Here is a 16,909-nt window from a genome sequence, read left to right on the forward strand (position 1 = left end):
TTTAACAATTTGAGCTATACAGAAGTGGACAGGCTGCCTTAAAGACGTGGGGATTTCCCTGTCTTTGGATGTCTCCAAGCAGAGGCAGGATGATCAAGTGGTGATTCTTTTCAAATATTTGTTGAACTAGATTGACAATGATGTTCCTTCCAACTCTCAAATTATGTGATTCTATGATTCTATATCCTTGCTACAGAATTTCCTTATCCTGAAGGTCAGTTACCTCTTAAAAAGGAAAATGGGTTAACCTGGCATAAATTGCCAGGAACCTACATAAATTGCTATATAAATTGCTACATAAATTGCTAAGGAACCTACAGAGAAGCACTGTAGTTTAATGGAAGGAGGGAAACATGCATTTATTAAGCACCTACTATGTGCCAGACATTTTACAAATATTATCTCATTTGATTCTTACAATAACCCTAGGAAGTAAGTGCTATTATTATATCCAGTTTACAGTTGAGGAAATCGAGGTAGACAGAGGTTAAGTGACTTGCTCAGGGTCACACAGTTCATGAGTGTCTGAGGCCAGATTTGACCCCAGATTTGAACCCAGATCTTACTAACTTCAGACCTAGCACTCAATCCCCTGTACCATGTAGCTACCTAATGGAAAGAACATTGGACCTTGAATCAAGGAGGACATGAAATGAATCTTATCAAGTCATTTAACTAAGTCTCACATTTCTCATCTGTAATATGTAGATAGTAATGTTTACGTGACTTAACTCACAGGGTTGCTGTAAAATTCCTCTTTTTGAAAATGTTTGCCTTCCTTCTTGCGTCACATCTCTTACTCTTCACTGTTCCTCAAATGTCATGATAGTGGTTTAATGATCACCACTGTAAGTTCTTTCATTGCCCTACTTTGTGTACCCTACACTCTCATCAGCTCTTATTTGCTATCGTCTTTATGCAGGTAACTTCTGGATCTATGTCCAGCCCTACTCTTTCGTCTAAGCTTCAGCCCCTCATCACCTGTTGGACATTTCAAACTGACTGTCTTAGGTATCTCAAAATCTTTGAAACTGAACTCATTATCTTTCCGCCTCTACCACTGGACAAACCCTGACCTCTTCCAATCTTCCTTATTTCTATGAAGGCGTAATCCCCACTCCCACTGGGAGCAAGAGGCTCTTTGAATCAGATAAATTCCACAGACAAAACATAAAGTGGTGTTTGCTTATTACACGGAAAGACAGTATTAAGCAACTGAATAAAAAACCCAGAACAAACATTGAACTTGACATTAGAAAATTTTAATTTCAGTTCTAGCCCTGACCTCCCTGAGGCTCATTCCTCACTTACAGGGAGGCTAAAAGGAGGATAATCATTGCATTCTCTACCTCACAGAGTTGTTATGAAGAAAACATTTGTAAATAATAAAGCTTGGGGAATTATGATCTAATATTATGATAGCTTGGTGATGGTAGGCAAATGGGGCAAGAGGGAGACCACATACATTCAGCTAAGCTTTTGTTTATATAAGAAGCTCGTAAGTCATGTGGTTATGTCTAGAAAAGTACTTACATGTGAAAATTAAAGATAACAAAACGCAAAATTAGTGGATAATTGTTTGCTTTGCAAAAGTATTCACATATTCCTTTAAAATATTTGTTCATTTATTTAAAATTATTTTCTTTAAAAAAGTCAAAATTACAACCAATTTTTCTGCAACGAATCAATTGGTTCAACTAAACTAACAATAATAACATATTTCTATAATACTTTAGCATTTATAAAATTCTTTGTTCACAACAACCTTGTGGGATAGGTAGCACAGGCATTATTATCCCCATTTAACAGAAGAGTAAACTGAGGCCCAGACAGGAGCAATAAGTCACCCAGGGTCACACAGTGAATAAGCATGGGAGCTCCAGGCTCTAGGTCTTATGTCCTGTGCTCATTGCACTGTATCATACAGATATTATGGTACGACCACAGTGACTTAAATCAGAGGTGTTAAACACAAGGTGGGCTAGTAGCACTCTCAAGGGCAGCCTGAATCAGGCTAAAATATTATTGGTATGACTTCTGGTGCCAAGATAGCAGAGAGAGGAAGGAATTCCCTGGAGGAGCCCTCCCAAATACCTCTCCAAACAACCTTGAAAAACTCCTCAGAACCAATTTAGGAGCAGGTGGAAGCAATTTGTCAGCACAGCAGGAAAGATCTGTCTCACTGGGGTAGGAGCCTGGCAAAGAATCAACAGCCACAGGCTGCCCATCAAAGGGCCTGCAGTGGGGCTCTGAGCCCTGGGGCAATCCACAAGTAAGGGCCTCCCTCCACGAAAGCCAGCAGCCCCAGACCAGCAGCACATCAAGGCCCCACCCCCACTGCTGACCAGTAGCAAGGCATCATACCCAGAGACAGCCAGCATTAAAACTCTGCCCCCACTACCAGCCAGTAGCAAGATCCTACCCTTGGGGATGGCCAGCAGAGAGGCCTCACCTCCATAGCAAGTCAGCAGCTAGACTCCATCCCTGGGGCAGGCCAGCAGCAAGACCCCATCCCCAGGGCAAGCCAAAAAAGGAGGCTCTACTGTCTCCCCCTACCCCAGTATAAACCAGCAGGGAATCTCTCCTCTCTGAGACACCCCGCCCAACCCAGTGCAAGTTAACAGCTAGGCCCTGAGGCCCAGTGAAAGCCAGCATCAACGCCCCAAGAAACTTGGGACAGTTCAGGAGCAGAGCCCAACTCTCACATGAAAGTACAAAGTCACAATGAATTAAAAAAAAAAAAAGAACCTGACTATAGAAGGTTAGTGACAGGGAAGATCAAGGCACAAACTTAGGAGAGGACAACAGTGTCAAAGTGGATACATGTGAAGTCTCAAAGGAAAATGTAAATTGGTCTCAGGCCCAAAAAGAATTCCTGGAAAAGCTTAAAAAGGATTTTAAAAAGCACTATAGTCATGAAAAAAATGCTTTAAATGACTATTGATTAGAGAAATACAAACTAAAACAACTCTGAGGTACTACTTCATATCTATCAGGTTGGGTAATATGACAAAAAGGGAAAATGATAAATGTTGGCGGGGATGTGGGAGAATTAGGACATTAATATACTGTTGGTGGAGTTGTAAAGTGATTTACCTATTCTGGAGAGCAATTTGGAACTATGCCCAAAGGGCTAAACTACATATGCTTTGATCTAGCAATACCACTCCTAGGTCTGTGTCCCAAAGAGATTTTTTTTAAAAAGGGAAAAGAACTTATTTGTGCAAAAATATTCAGCTCTTTTTGTAGTGGCTAGGAATTGCAAATTTAGGGGATATCTATCAATTGGGGAAAGGCTAGACAAGTTGTGGTATATGGTTAAAATGGAATATTATTATGCTATAAGAAATGATGAGCAGGGTGATTTCAGAAAAACCTGGAAAGACTTACCTAAACTGATACAGAGTGAAGTGAGCAGAATCAGGAGAACACTGTACACAGTAACAGCAATATTGTGCAATGAAGAACTGTGAATGACTTAGTTATTCTTAGCAATACAATTATCCAAGATAATCCGAAGGGATTCATGATGAAACATGCTATCTGCCTCCAGAGGCAACTGATGATGTCTGAATACAGACTGAAGCATACTATTTTTCACTTTGTTTCTTTCTTTTTTTTTAAGTCTTCTTGCACAAAATAACTAATATGGAAATGTCTTAAATGATTGCACATGTATAACTTATATCAAATTGCTTACTGTCTTAGAGAAGGGGGAGGAGAAGAAGAGAGGGATAGAATTTGGAACTCCAAACCTAAAAAAAAATTAAATGTTAAAAATTGTTTTTATATGTAACCGGGGGAAGATAAAATGTTATAAAAATATATAACATAATTGGAAAATATTTAACAAAATAAAAGTGCAGTAGAGCATAGATAATGTTAGGATGCAGTTTATCAATTCAATATGAGGCCCATTTCTATTTGATTTTGACACCATTGGCTTAAATCACTACACACCAGTGTATAGAAACTGGATCTGGTAAAGTCCATTGTGTATAGTCAGAAGTTTTAGGAAAAAGAGTGTGCCTTTGTATACCTTGCAGGGCCTAGCACCATGCCTCACATATGAAAATAAATATTTATCAGATGATCATTTTTCTGTGTCTCATGGATATTTTTAAACTCCGAAAAGAATCTGAGGGAGCTCGTGCTATATATTGGCAGTATTGAATTACAAATGTTACATTAAATCAGAAAACTCTGCCAATGGACTTTTGTTAAAATGAGTTTGCCAATAGAGGGTTAATTCTTGTGAGAGGGTTCTGAGAAGGTAGAGCTTGAACTCTGATCTGCATGTAGGTTACTGTGTTTCATGGATAATGAGTAAGGTAAATTCAATGATAGATACAGGCCACAAAATTGGCAAAATGGATCAAGCAAGCATTTATCAGGTCTCACTATGTGCCAGACACTGTGCTAAGTGCTTGGATACAAAGAAAGGGAAAAATCAGCGCTGGCCCTCGAAAAGCTCACTTTCTAATGGGGGAGAGGACAGGTAAACAGCTGTGATACATACAGGGTAAGTGGAGGAGTCTAGGAAAGGTCTCCCTCAGCTGTGGGTTTGGGCTGAGTCTGGAAGAAAGCCAGGAAGAGGTGAGGAGGGAGAGCATCTCATATACAGGAGACAGCCAAGGAAGAGATACCAAGTCAGGCAATAGGATGCCTTATGCAAGAAACGAGAGGCCTACCAGTGCCGTTAGTTTGTACGTTATATGAAGGGGAGTAAAGTGTGAGATAACTGGAAAGGAAGGAGGAGGCCAGATTGTACAGGGTTTTAAAAGCCAATTGGTGTGAGATACTTAATTTTGATAACTTAAAATTCTTTTCATGTCAAAAACCTGTAAAAATATGAAAAAAATGTCTCTTTACTTTTAGGTGGGTGCATTAAATGCTTGCTTCCTTGCAAAGAGAGGTTTCCAAGTTGATGTCTATGAAGCCAGAGAAGGTAAACAAAAACACCATGACTCTATGGTTTTGATTCTTGGCTCTGCCTATTTTTCTAAACTTCCTGGATGATAAGAAAATAGGAACTATTAGTAGGCTTTTAAATTCCAAAACTCTGTCCAAAATGTACAATTAATGTCTTATTTAGAGAAGTTATTGATTTCAAGGATTTGGCTTTGCGTTTGCAAGCTTCTGCAGTAACATTTTTAATTTGCTATATGATGTATCTTCTGCCACCAAATACATTTACATAACCTGGAATTTGTTTCCCATGCCATAGATATTCGAGTTGCAAAATTTGCCTGTGGAAGAAGTATTAATTTGGCCCTTTCTCATAGAGGACGTCAGGCTCTTAAAGCGGTTGGACTAGAAGACCAGGTTGGTTGTCTTCTGTTGTTTCCCTAGGGCTTGCAGAGAATAATAGTTTACTAAAGTCCTCCCCTGTCACCTCCTCATAGAGTGGGGGTGATCCTGGATTAATTCTTATACCCACCCTATGCCAACAGGGTATAAGATTTGCTGGCTTCTGCTGACTAATTATCATTATTAGTTATTAATAATTATAATAATGATAATTAACAACTACCATGCAGCATTTTGAGGACTGCAAAATGCTTTACATGTGTTATGTCTTAGGGAAAAGCTGGAAAGGCTTTGAGTATAGGGCCAATAATGAACATTATGTCTGTTGTCCAAGGAGAAGCCTAGCTAAACTGACTCATAACCAGGAAGGCCACTGAATGATTAATTTTTCAACTATAATTCTTGATATGTATCATCTAAGTCCCATAGTGGTTGCCATCTATATTGGTGAACAAAGAACCTATTGTGGGTCCTTGGAGTAAGTAAAAAGAATATAACAATTAGTTATCTTTAAATATCACTGGGTCCTATCTTCATAATGGTTTAAAAAACTGCATTTTACCCTTAGATGCCACGTGCTTCTTGCTTCATTGCCTTAAAGACCTGTGATTTGATTGATGCAGGCTTATATTTTTTTCTGATGGAGCCCACAGCCTAAATATACAGTCTTCATGAGTAGCTGTTGCAAAAAGAATTCATCTGACTCCGGCCTATTTGAACAACTACATTTGACATTACTCCATTTTCTGCACTCTGGCCTCCTTCCTATGTCTATGTCTTTGTCTAAGTTGTCCCCCATCCATGGAGTGCTCTGCCTTCTCATCTCTGCCTCTTAGGATCTCTAACTTTCTGCAGGCTCAGCCGAGGTGACACTTCCAATGACAAGCTTTTTCTAATTCCCCTAGTTGTTCATACTCTTTCCTACTTCAAATTATCTTGTACTTATCTGTGTACATGTTGTATACTCCCAGTAGAAGGTGAGTTTCTTGAGGGCAGAAAGTATCTTTAATTTTATCTTTGTATCCCTAGCACCTAGCACTGTGCCTTAAAAATAGTCAACATTTGATCAGTGATCAGTGAGTGAACGAACACTTTTGGTGATGGGCTTCTTCAAACAAAGTTGATTGGTAGTCAGACCTACAGTCCACGGTTATACCCATATTTAGAAGCCTCTCCAGCTTTTTAGGACTTAGCTGAGTTCACTTTCATTGACCTAGTCTTTCAAAACACCTCTATGGCACAATGAGTTATTAGTGTGAGGCAATGCCAACTACCTCCCAGTAATGCAAAGACAGAACCATAAAGTAACAATCTCAAAGGTAGAAGAGATCTCGTGAGCCGTTTACTCTAACTTGTACCTGAACAGAAATCTCCTCTAAAATATCCCCAAGTAGTGGAACTTGATGATTTCAACTTTTACTAACTTTCCTACTATTATAAGATCCTATTACTAAAATAAGGTAATTTTACTGCTAGAGGCAATATGTGCCTCAGGCTCGGCTAGTTCCTTACAACCACAATCACAATCACTCTGAACCCTTACTTAGAAAAATAACATTAAGACCTTTGACTCTCTCTGACTTAATTTACATGTTTATTTATCACTAGTCAACTCCTGGCTTCTTTGTGATTGAGGCAAAATTCAGGATACCAGAAATGATTGGGTACAGAAGCATCAGGGTATGGTAATAGACAGGCACTGGGAAGGGAAGTAGAGGAAAAGAGCGGACCTTTCTTGGAATGTCCCTTGATCTGTGAGAAGACACATACAACTGGTAGCCTTCTGTTCCTTGCTGCCGGTGGGGCCAGTGGCCCTCCTCAATCTCTCCCTTGTTTTGTACCAGTTCTGCTTCCTTTTCCTCCTTTCACTGGTTACCCTGTATTTCCTGTTCTTTCTGACTCTCTTCTTAATTTCCTCACTCCTTTCTTTTTGCTACCAGACCCTCAAAATCCCTTCCTGGTTCTGAAAGAGTTCCTGCTTTTTATACAAGTTCCTTCAAGAGAACAGAGATTCTCAGCCATTCTTTAAATGAGGTACTACCACTGTGCTATAAATCAGTCAATCCTTTATATTAGTTTTATGAAAGAGATTTGAAAACTGTGATTTGAAATCTATTTGATAAATTTTATGATTTATAACTTAGTCATTTTTGATTTTATATAGGTTGTATCCCAGGGCATTCCTATGAGAGCAAGGATGATTCATTCTCTTTCAGGAACAAAGTCTGCAATTCCTTATGGGACAAAAAATCAGGTAAATTTTCCCTTGAGATACCTCCTTACATTATTGTTATGTCTAAAATCTAGAACTTATTAACTTTGGTTTTTATCTTTCTTACCTTGGTATTACCCAAAATATGACTCTTATCTGAACAACCACAGTACAAAAATAATAATAATAATAATAATAATAATAATAATAATAGTGATAAATAGTGATAATAGTGGGTTCAAGGATTGCAAAGTTTATATATACATGCATATATATATATTTATATTTCATCTCGTTTGATGCTTACAACAAGCTTATGAAGTAAATACTACAGGGCTATTATTACATACAAGTTAAAGATGAAGAGGCTGAGGCTCAGAAAGATTGAATAACTTACCCAAGGAAATATGGCTAGTGTCAGAGCCATGATTTCAGTAAGTGCTATTCTTCAAAGTATTCACTGTGGGAGGATATGTTTATTCCAAAAATGTTGCCATTGTACAAAATATTTTTGAAATTGCTATAAGAATAAGTTTGTCTCTCTGTTTCTGTCTGTCTCTGTCTCTCTTACACACACACACACACACACACACACACAAACTTATCATAGCCACATCTCCTTTTTTGTAGTTCAAATGGCATTGCCCTGTTTAATTACCCACTTTATTCCTTAAATTTCATTCTGAATGAATTTTAGCAATTTCCAAAGATCAAATCCACTCAAAAAGAAAAAAAAGATTTCTACTTCTCAGGATAATGAGCTATAGTCTTTTAAGATAATCAATCCCAAAAGAGAAGTTAAAAAATGGTTTGGGTAATGGCAACATCTTTGTAATAAGTTCAAAGCAATTATTTTGAAGGAGACACCACTTATTTTATCATATAGGTTCTGTTATGCTTGTTTAAAAGTCTGTTATTTATTTATCTGCCTTGTATAATATAGATATACATATATGCACATATATCTACATATATATGCATGTAGATATATATGCATTCATATATTTATTAAGTGTTATTTGTATAAGATGAAAAGATTTTTCTGGGCTAAGATTCTCACTCCGTCTCTCTCTACAATTCTCTCTCTTTTTGAATGTGGGCATCACCAATTGTTTGTAACCATTACCCTTCTCCACCACGGGTGGGGTGACTTTCTATTTGGCATCCTCAGCCAAATAGAGGAGGGGGTGGGGGCATTTCTTTGAGCCTCAGATGAGAAGATCCCTGCAATCTCCAACAGAAAATATATTTCTTCTCTTTCTTCCTGTTCTTCTTGTTCTTGTTCTTGTTCTTGTTCTTGTTTTTGTTCTTGTTCTTCTTGTTCTTTCTTCTTCTCTCTATCACTGGCTCTCTTCCTTACATCCCAGGACCATTGATAAAAGATATACAAATTAGAAATTGTTATGGTTGACCACTCCTTTATCTTATGCTTGCTTTCAATACTAATTGAACAGAAATTTAACCAAGCTTTAGAGAACAGGTAAGCTTTGGATTTAATATAAGCTCTCCTAGACACTGTAGGGAAGGGGAAGGAAGACAATTACTGTAAATTACTCTCTGCCATCAGTCCTTCTAAATGGAAAGCAAGTTCAATAATGATTGAACTTGACAATGACATCCAGGGATGACTATGCTCTGGTCTCAGGCTGCTCTTCAGGTTGTATTGGGCAGTTAACAACAATGCTAGTGGCAGTAGATGAGCTCCACTGGTTACCAAAGCATTCATCACTCTATCTGACTTCATATCTACTCCATACTCTCAAAAAAGAAAAAAAACTCAAGTGGAAAGTGTTCAAATTGATTTCTTTGCTTGCACATATCTTTACATCTCACCTGTCAGGAGGTTTCTCTTCTAGGGCAAGGGGAAGTCAGTGCTGTCTTTTAAAGCATGGTTCCTCTTCGGTGGATAGAAAATTAGAAAAAAGAAACCTGAATAATTCTCTGCCATCCTGTAGGCTTTATCTCAGCTTCTCTGCATCCTTCATTGACGTAAATGTGCCCTATAGAGAAAAGTAGAAAAGATAATAAATACCCATCTATTCATTCAATGCTGAAGAGCAAAAGCATTTCTAGTGGGCTGATTTTTTTTTCATGTTCCTTCAAAAATAACTTGACTAGAATTGATTTGCATTTCAACTTCGAGAAATGGAGTAGAACCATTTCCCTCTCGCCTACAACAGTTTCTAAAAGAGAAAATAGCATCCAGATGGTACTATGTAGTTTTTAAAAACCAAAATCAGATTTCTGTTTCTCCTTTTTTGCTTAGCTTTCATGTGGTTTTCTTTTTTTACCTGTTAACTTTCCTACAGTAGCATATTGAGCTCAAAAGAAGGGTTTCCTTATCTAATTACACTTTCTGAATTTGCTTCCTTGGGAAAGCAGGTATGCAGAATGTCTTTCAGCAAACCAGAAACCCCAACCCTCTTAATTTTCACGTAGAAAAGTTCTTTTCTTTTTTCCCTAAGGACAACAGCAAAAATTGGGCAATCCTGCTTTCCCTCTGGTTCTGATTTTTGTTAGACAGAGTTATCTCATTTTTCCTTATTTTTAGTCAGTAGTGGTACCCTCAAGGAAGCAAAATTTATAGTTACATATGATAATGAAACTCATAGAAATGTGAAAAATTTGCATATTTAGCATGCTGGCTTTTTTTTTTTTGCCTGAATTCCCTGTTATTCAATTGTGAGTTTTTTTTTTCCTTCTACAGAACTGAATGTTCATTTTGGCATCATATTGACACCTTCACAAAAATAGGAAGTAGGGAGCGGAAGAAGAGAGAGGAAGATCAACTAGTCTAGGTTTCAGATAATATTATGTTATAATCAATCAATCATTGTTTGGGCACTTACTGTCTTCACACTACTGGACTAAGTGCATTTGAAGTATAAGATACTATCTTTGCTCTCAGGGAACATATCATCACATCCTGTGGAGTGATATGATTTCCACATGTGAAATGATTTGAAAACAGGACCATATATAATAAAACTTTAAACTAGGAAATACCAATGAAGATTGCCAAAGTTTAGAAAAGAAGAAAGCTGAAGCTGCCGGGCAAGGCTCCACAAAGAGCTTTAGACCAGATAACTTCAAAAGTCCCTTGCAGCTCTAAACCTAAGGTCCTTTAATACTGAGAGGTCCTGGGTCTTGAAAAATGGATAGGATTCTGCTAGGGAGAGAGGAGAGGAAAGTACATATTTCATACTGAAGTTCTTCCAAACAGGTGAGAAGTATTTAAAGAATGTACTTAGGTGTATGTGGAGAGTGTGAGGGGTGAGTTGCAGGGCAGAGTTAGGAGCAGTGCAGAAAGTGGGTTTCAGATTAAAAAACAAGTCCTACCCCTCAATATAGGTGGATTTTTTGTTTTGCCTTTTTTTTTTTGAAGCCCTAACCTCTGAAGCTGAAAGCATTTATAAAAACAGGTTGGGGACTCTGAGCAGTATTGTTTAATTAGTTTCATTCCATTATTCAATCTAGAATTGCTTGGAATCTTGCCATTTTCCCCCTTGTTCCTTTCTGAATCTAGCACCCTATTAGAAATTGTTCCAATATAAATAACTTGAAAGCAAGAGTTAAACCTGTCTCCTGAAGTGATTCCATAAATCATCTGTACATATTGTTTCTCATAGCTAATTTTAAAAAATCTTCAAGCTAATTTATTATTACTCTTGTTACTTATTATTTACAGTATCACCATTGTATTAGATTAGCATTAGGGAAATGAGGCTTGAAGAATTTTATTTTACTTTTGGTTAATTTTAGTTAAGAAAAGAATGAACCAACTTTCTCTTTTAGTTAAAATTGTATATGAAAGTTGGGGGCGGGGAATGATCGAGATGATCTGTTGGGATTCCCGATAAACCTATGATTTTATGAATGTAACAAAGTACCCAACTGAATGTAAAAATCATCTACATGCTCTCTGAACAAGAACGAATATTTAAATTCTTCTATTCATTGAAATGCTTCCTGATATACTAAAATAACATTTCTGCGTTCTGTTGCATTGCACATAACAGTATTATATGTGATATATAACAATCAGCATATCAGACACCAGGGGTACAGAGCAGGATAATAAAAATGGCCTTGATTTTTATGAATTTTAGCAAGATGATAAGAAATTTCTTTTTTTTTTATTCCCAGCAGGATCAAGCTATTTACAAACTAAGTTGTTAATTCAGATTTTCACTTTATGATACATCATGGACTCACTAATTAGCTATATTGGTATATCTTAAAAGCTGTAAATATTCCTCTTATTTTGGCATTTTATGTACTTAGGGTAAATCAATTTTGTTGACATTTCTGATTCTCACCTTCAGTCCAGAGCAATCACCAGTGTGTTATGCTCTACAAATAACTGTGACCTGTGTAAAGTTGGGCTTTCATGTCTTCCCACCTTCTTTCCGTGCCCTCTGTCGTTACTTAGTGTTCTCATGTTGTTCCCCAACTATCCTGGACCCCTCCCCAACTTCATTCCCCAACCAGATATATCCTTATTCCCATGAGGGGTGCCTTATATGCCTCTCACATGAAAATTCTGACTTTTTGGGGGTCCTAGCTTTTAGCTAACTATTTCAAAGGAGTAAGCATGGGGAGGGAAAGGGGCATTAGGAGACATGGATTCTAATCTTTAAGAAAGCCATATAATCTCTCCAGGGCTCAATTTTTGTAAAGTGAGGTAGTTAGATTAAGATAATGTCCAAGACTCATTCTAGCTCTGAGATTCTCTAATTCTATGATATAAAAATAAACAAAATCACATCAAAGTAAAAATGACAAGGCTAACTGCATTTTAAAGACGGCACTTAGCACTAAACATACCTCAGCCTAAATGAATGATTCTCTTATCATAGGATTGCAGACACCTTTCTTTGTCAGGCAGGTGAGGAAGATCCAGAGGTGGGAGGATGGGGTTGGGTTTTTTTAGGATCCCTTTTACTACATAGACTTCTGAATACTATCTACTCCATTGGCTTTGTAACAGTCCTACAATGTATGTGTGTGTTGAGGGTTGGGGCATGAGGGGTGGCCAGAGATTTTCTTAGCCCTAGCCCCTAGGGTATTCACTTATAAAATAGTCTTTCTTCCTGTTAGTCAATTTCCACCTAACATTATTTTTTAATTAACATATGTCTGGGTGTGTTGCATATATGAGTAACTCTATTTGAGGTATAACAATAAACTAATGTGTCTTTTTCCTTTAAATAAATGTGCCAGTGTGTGTGTGTGTGTGTGTGTGTGTGTGTGTGTGTGTCCAATTGTCCAATTCAAAGCACCTTTGAGAATTTTTTGTGTGATACTTAATGCTGGCAAATTTTTGTCCTTTGAAGGTTGATTTTACTTTGGAAACAGCCAAAAGGCATTTAGGGATAAATCTGGTTGATAGTGATCAAATTGGACACTACTGTTTTGGGTCAAAATCAGCATATGAGTCTAAAACAATAATATGACCAATTTTCTTATGTTGGGGTCTCCGTTGCTGGATGTGGAGGCAATGACAGAGGAGTTCCAAAGTTGAATAATAATAGTATATTTGGAATAAGTAGAGGGAGCTTCCTTACCTAGGAGTTCCCTATACCAGTGAAATCACAGGTCTATTCCCTATGTAGAATTGTATAGAAGTATGTAGGAGTTCAAGAGATTTCCAAAATAGCTGAGTAGGGTGATCTGATTTAGTTTAGTGCAGCAAACATTTATTGAGTGAATCTACTTTGTGCAAGGAAATGCACTAGGCACTAAGTGAAAAAACACTTCATGACTGGATTATGTCCCCTATTTTTGTGAAAACACCGCTAAATTCTAAAAGAGAAGGGTTTGATTTTTCCAAACATAAATCTTATAAATAATAAAAATAATAAATGTAGATTGAATACTTTAAAAAGAAATGCCATGCTTATTGATTATTGAACTGCCTATCTAGTAGAAAAATTGTCCCATAGTTCAGGAGTATATTTTTACATTATTCCTAAACAATGTTTTCAAATTCCATTTTTTTCCAGTATATTCTTTCTATAAGTAGAGAACATCTAAATAAGGACCTATTGACTGGTAAGTCTAACATCTTTATTTAAATAAACCTTATTCACCTTTTTGCATTGTTGTGTTACCGTGATGCTTGGAACTCATACGGCAAACTTAACATTCTAATTGGAGTTTGTCTGGTTGCCTGATTCTTTGTATCCATAGTACTTTGCACAGTGCCTGGTACATAGTCAGCACTTAATAAATGCTCAGTGACGGATTGGTTGATTTTCTACTATATGCTGATTACCTGATACAGAGACAATCTAAAACATCAAGTTATATTACCTTGAATTTAAAGCATTCCTGGCAATAGAGCTGTTCGAAACAGACACAAGGACAAATATGTATGTGAGTAGCTGAGGTATTATTACACAACTGACATATTTTAACATGAGCTAGCTGATTCTTATTTCCCAGTGTGCCCTTCATTCAGGTATATGACATTTAAGCAAATAAGATTGGATTTAAAAATTTTTAATATGGAAATAAGCGGAAAGAAGACAAGTTTATACTTAAAGTTTTAATACCAGAATGATACTGGGAAATGATGTCAAGTGGGAATGATATTAAACCAATTAATTTGAATGTTGTCAATAAGTCATTGTACCCAGTTGAACAATAAATGAAAACCTCAACTTTTCTTAAATTTGGTATAAAAGAGAATTTAAATTATATCTCCACGTGTTGTTTTTCTGTTTGTTCTCCAGCTGTTGAAAAATACTCCACTGCAAAAGTGCACTTTGGCCACAAGTTGTTGAATTGTAAACCTGAAGAAGGCATAATCACTATCCTTGGGTAATTAATCACAGACACCAGGCCTCACAAAGGACTAGAGAAGAAGGATTGGGAGGTGGAGAATTATCCTTTGATTAATAATTTTTAAAAGGCTTCAATAATTATCTTGGGAAATTTTCATTGAAAATGCGTTTCCTTTTTTAAGAGGTAAAATTTTAGAGCCTGAAGGAATCATAGAGGCCTCCAAATGTACCTTTGAATCAGATGAAATTTTCAGTCTCTACCTTCATATTTAACATCATGTTTACACAATCTCAATCATCTAATTAATTTAGGTTGCATTTGAGATCCTCTGGGATAGGAACTAACTTTTAAAAATAGCTACTAGGGAAAATAGGTGAGGAGACTGGACAAATCCAGTGATCTTTTTCTTTGTCTCCATCCTCCTTGACCTCTCTGTAGCATTTGACACTAAGTGATCACCCAATTTTTCTTAAAATACTGTCTCCCTCTGCCCTAGAATTTTTATACTCTGACAACAACAACAACAATAATAGCTGCCATCTGTGTAGCACTTTAAGGTTTCTGAAGGCTTTACACATATAACCTCATTTAATCTTGACAACAAAACAAGCTTATTAAGTAGGTGCCACAAGTGTTATTGTCCGTATTTTACAATGAGGAAACTGGAGCTCAGAGAAGTTGAGTAGCCAAGAATTTCTGGTAAGTGTCAGAGGCTGGATTCGAGCTCAGGTTGTCCTTTCTCTAAGCCCAACACTCTCTTTACTATATTCTGTTTTGTTTTCTTCCTACTTCTTGAGCTACTCTATATCTTTCCTTCACAGTTCCATTTTCTCCTCATCTTATCCTTTAAGTGTACTCTATCCTCTTTCTTCATCTCTAGTCTCTTAGAAAATACTGACCAGTCTTTCTTCTTTATATTTCTCCCTTCTGTCCCTTTCTTTCCATTTCCACTGCCATTATCCTAGTGCATGTCCTTATCACCTCACAGCTGAACAATGAAGTAAGTCTCTTAACTATTCTCCCTGCCTCCAGGTTCTCCCTTTTCCAACCTATTCTTCTTTGTTTGCCAGATTCATCTTCTTAAATACCATTTTGTACAAATAGTATCAACACCTACATCTTGATCAGGTGGCTGTCCACTACATGTAGGATAAAGTCCAAAGCCTGTAGCTTGACATTTAAAGTCCTCCACCATCTAGCCCTTACCTACCTCACCAACCTTATTTACTTCTTTTTGCACTTGATAGTATTTTATTTTTTCCAATTACATGTAAAGAAAGTTTTCAACATTCATTTTTATAAGATTTTGAGTTCCAAATTTTTCTACCTCCCCTCCCCAAGACAGCAAGCAATCTGATATAGGTTATACATGTACAATCATGTTAAACATATTTCTACGGATTAGTCATGTTATGAAAGAAGAATCAGAACAAAAAGGAAAAACTGCAAGAAAGAAAAAATAAAAAACAACAAAAAAGTGAAAATTGTATGCTTCAATATGCATCCAGACTTCATAGTTCTTTCTGTGGATGTGGATAGCATTTTCTGTCATGAGTCTTCTGGAATTGTCTTGGATCATTGTATTGCTGAGAAGAGCTCAATCTATCAGAGTTGATCATTGCACAATGTTGCTGTTTCTGTGTACAATGTTCTGCTGGTTTTGCTCACTTCGCTCAGCATCAGTTCGTATAAGTCTTTCCAGGTTTTTCCAAAACCCACATACTCATCATTTCTTACAGCACGATAGTATTCCATTATATTCATATACAACCACTTGTTCAGCCATTCCCCAATTGATAGGCATCCCCTCAATTTCCTGTTCTTGGCCACCACAAAAAGAGCTGCTATAAATATGTCTGTACATGTGAGTCCTTTTCCCTTTTTTATGATCTTTTTGGGATACAGACCTAGTAGTGCTATTGCTGGGTCAAAGGGTGTGCACAGTTTTATAGCCCTTTGGGCATAGTTCCAAATTGCTCTCCAGAGTGGTTGGATCAGTTCACAACTCTACCAACAATGCATTAGTGTTCCAATTTTCCTACATCTTCTCCAACATTTATCATTTTCCTTTTCTGTAATGTTAGTTAATCTAATAGGTATGAGGTGGTACCTCAGAGTTGTTTTTATTTGCATTTCTGTAATCAGTAGTGATTTAGAGCACTTCTTCATATGTCCATAGATAGCTTTGATTTTTTCATCTGAAACCTGCCTGTTAATATCCTTTGACCATTTATCATTTGGGGAATGACTTGTATTCTTATAAATTTGACTCAGTTCTCTATATATTTGAGAAATGAGGTCTTTATCAGAAACACTGGCTATAAAAATTGTTTCCCAGCTTTCCATTTTCCTTCTAATCTTAGTTGCATTGACTTTGTGTAAAACCTTTTTAATTTAATGTAATTAAAATTAACCATTTTACATTTTATAATATTCTCTATCTCTTGTTTAGTCATAAAATCTTCCCTTCTCTATAGATCTGACAGGTAAACTATTCCTTGCTGTCTTAATTTGCTTATGGTATCACCCTTTATGTTTAAATCATGTACTCATTTTGACCTTATCTTGGTATATGGTGTGAAATGTTGATCTATGCCT

The 16,909-nt window shown here is 36.9% G+C and overlaps 1 protein-coding gene across 1 annotated transcript in view; it reads left to right on the top strand.

Moving 5' to 3' along the window:
* The window catches only part of LOC114049669 (kynurenine 3-monooxygenase-like), a 60,150-nt gene that overhangs the window by 12,777 nt on the left and 30,464 nt on the right, over nt 1–16,909 (top strand). The window contains exons 2-6 of the mRNA XM_027870980.1: nt 4,879–4,948; nt 5,228–5,325; nt 7,475–7,564; nt 13,528–13,576; nt 14,260–14,347. Coding sequence (XP_027726781.1) covers nt 4,879–4,948; nt 5,228–5,325; nt 7,475–7,564; nt 13,528–13,576; nt 14,260–14,347 — 395 coding nt within the window. The remainder of the gene's footprint in view (nt 1–4,878; nt 4,949–5,227; nt 5,326–7,474; nt 7,565–13,527; nt 13,577–14,259; nt 14,348–16,909) is intronic.

The sequence above is a fragment of the Vombatus ursinus genome, unplaced genomic scaffold, assembly GCF_900497805.2.
Source record: "Vombatus ursinus unplaced genomic scaffold, bare-nosed wombat genome assembly UNPS02014798.1, whole genome shotgun sequence".
In the NCBI taxonomy this organism is placed as follows: Eukaryota; Metazoa; Chordata; class Mammalia; order Diprotodontia; family Vombatidae; genus Vombatus; species Vombatus ursinus.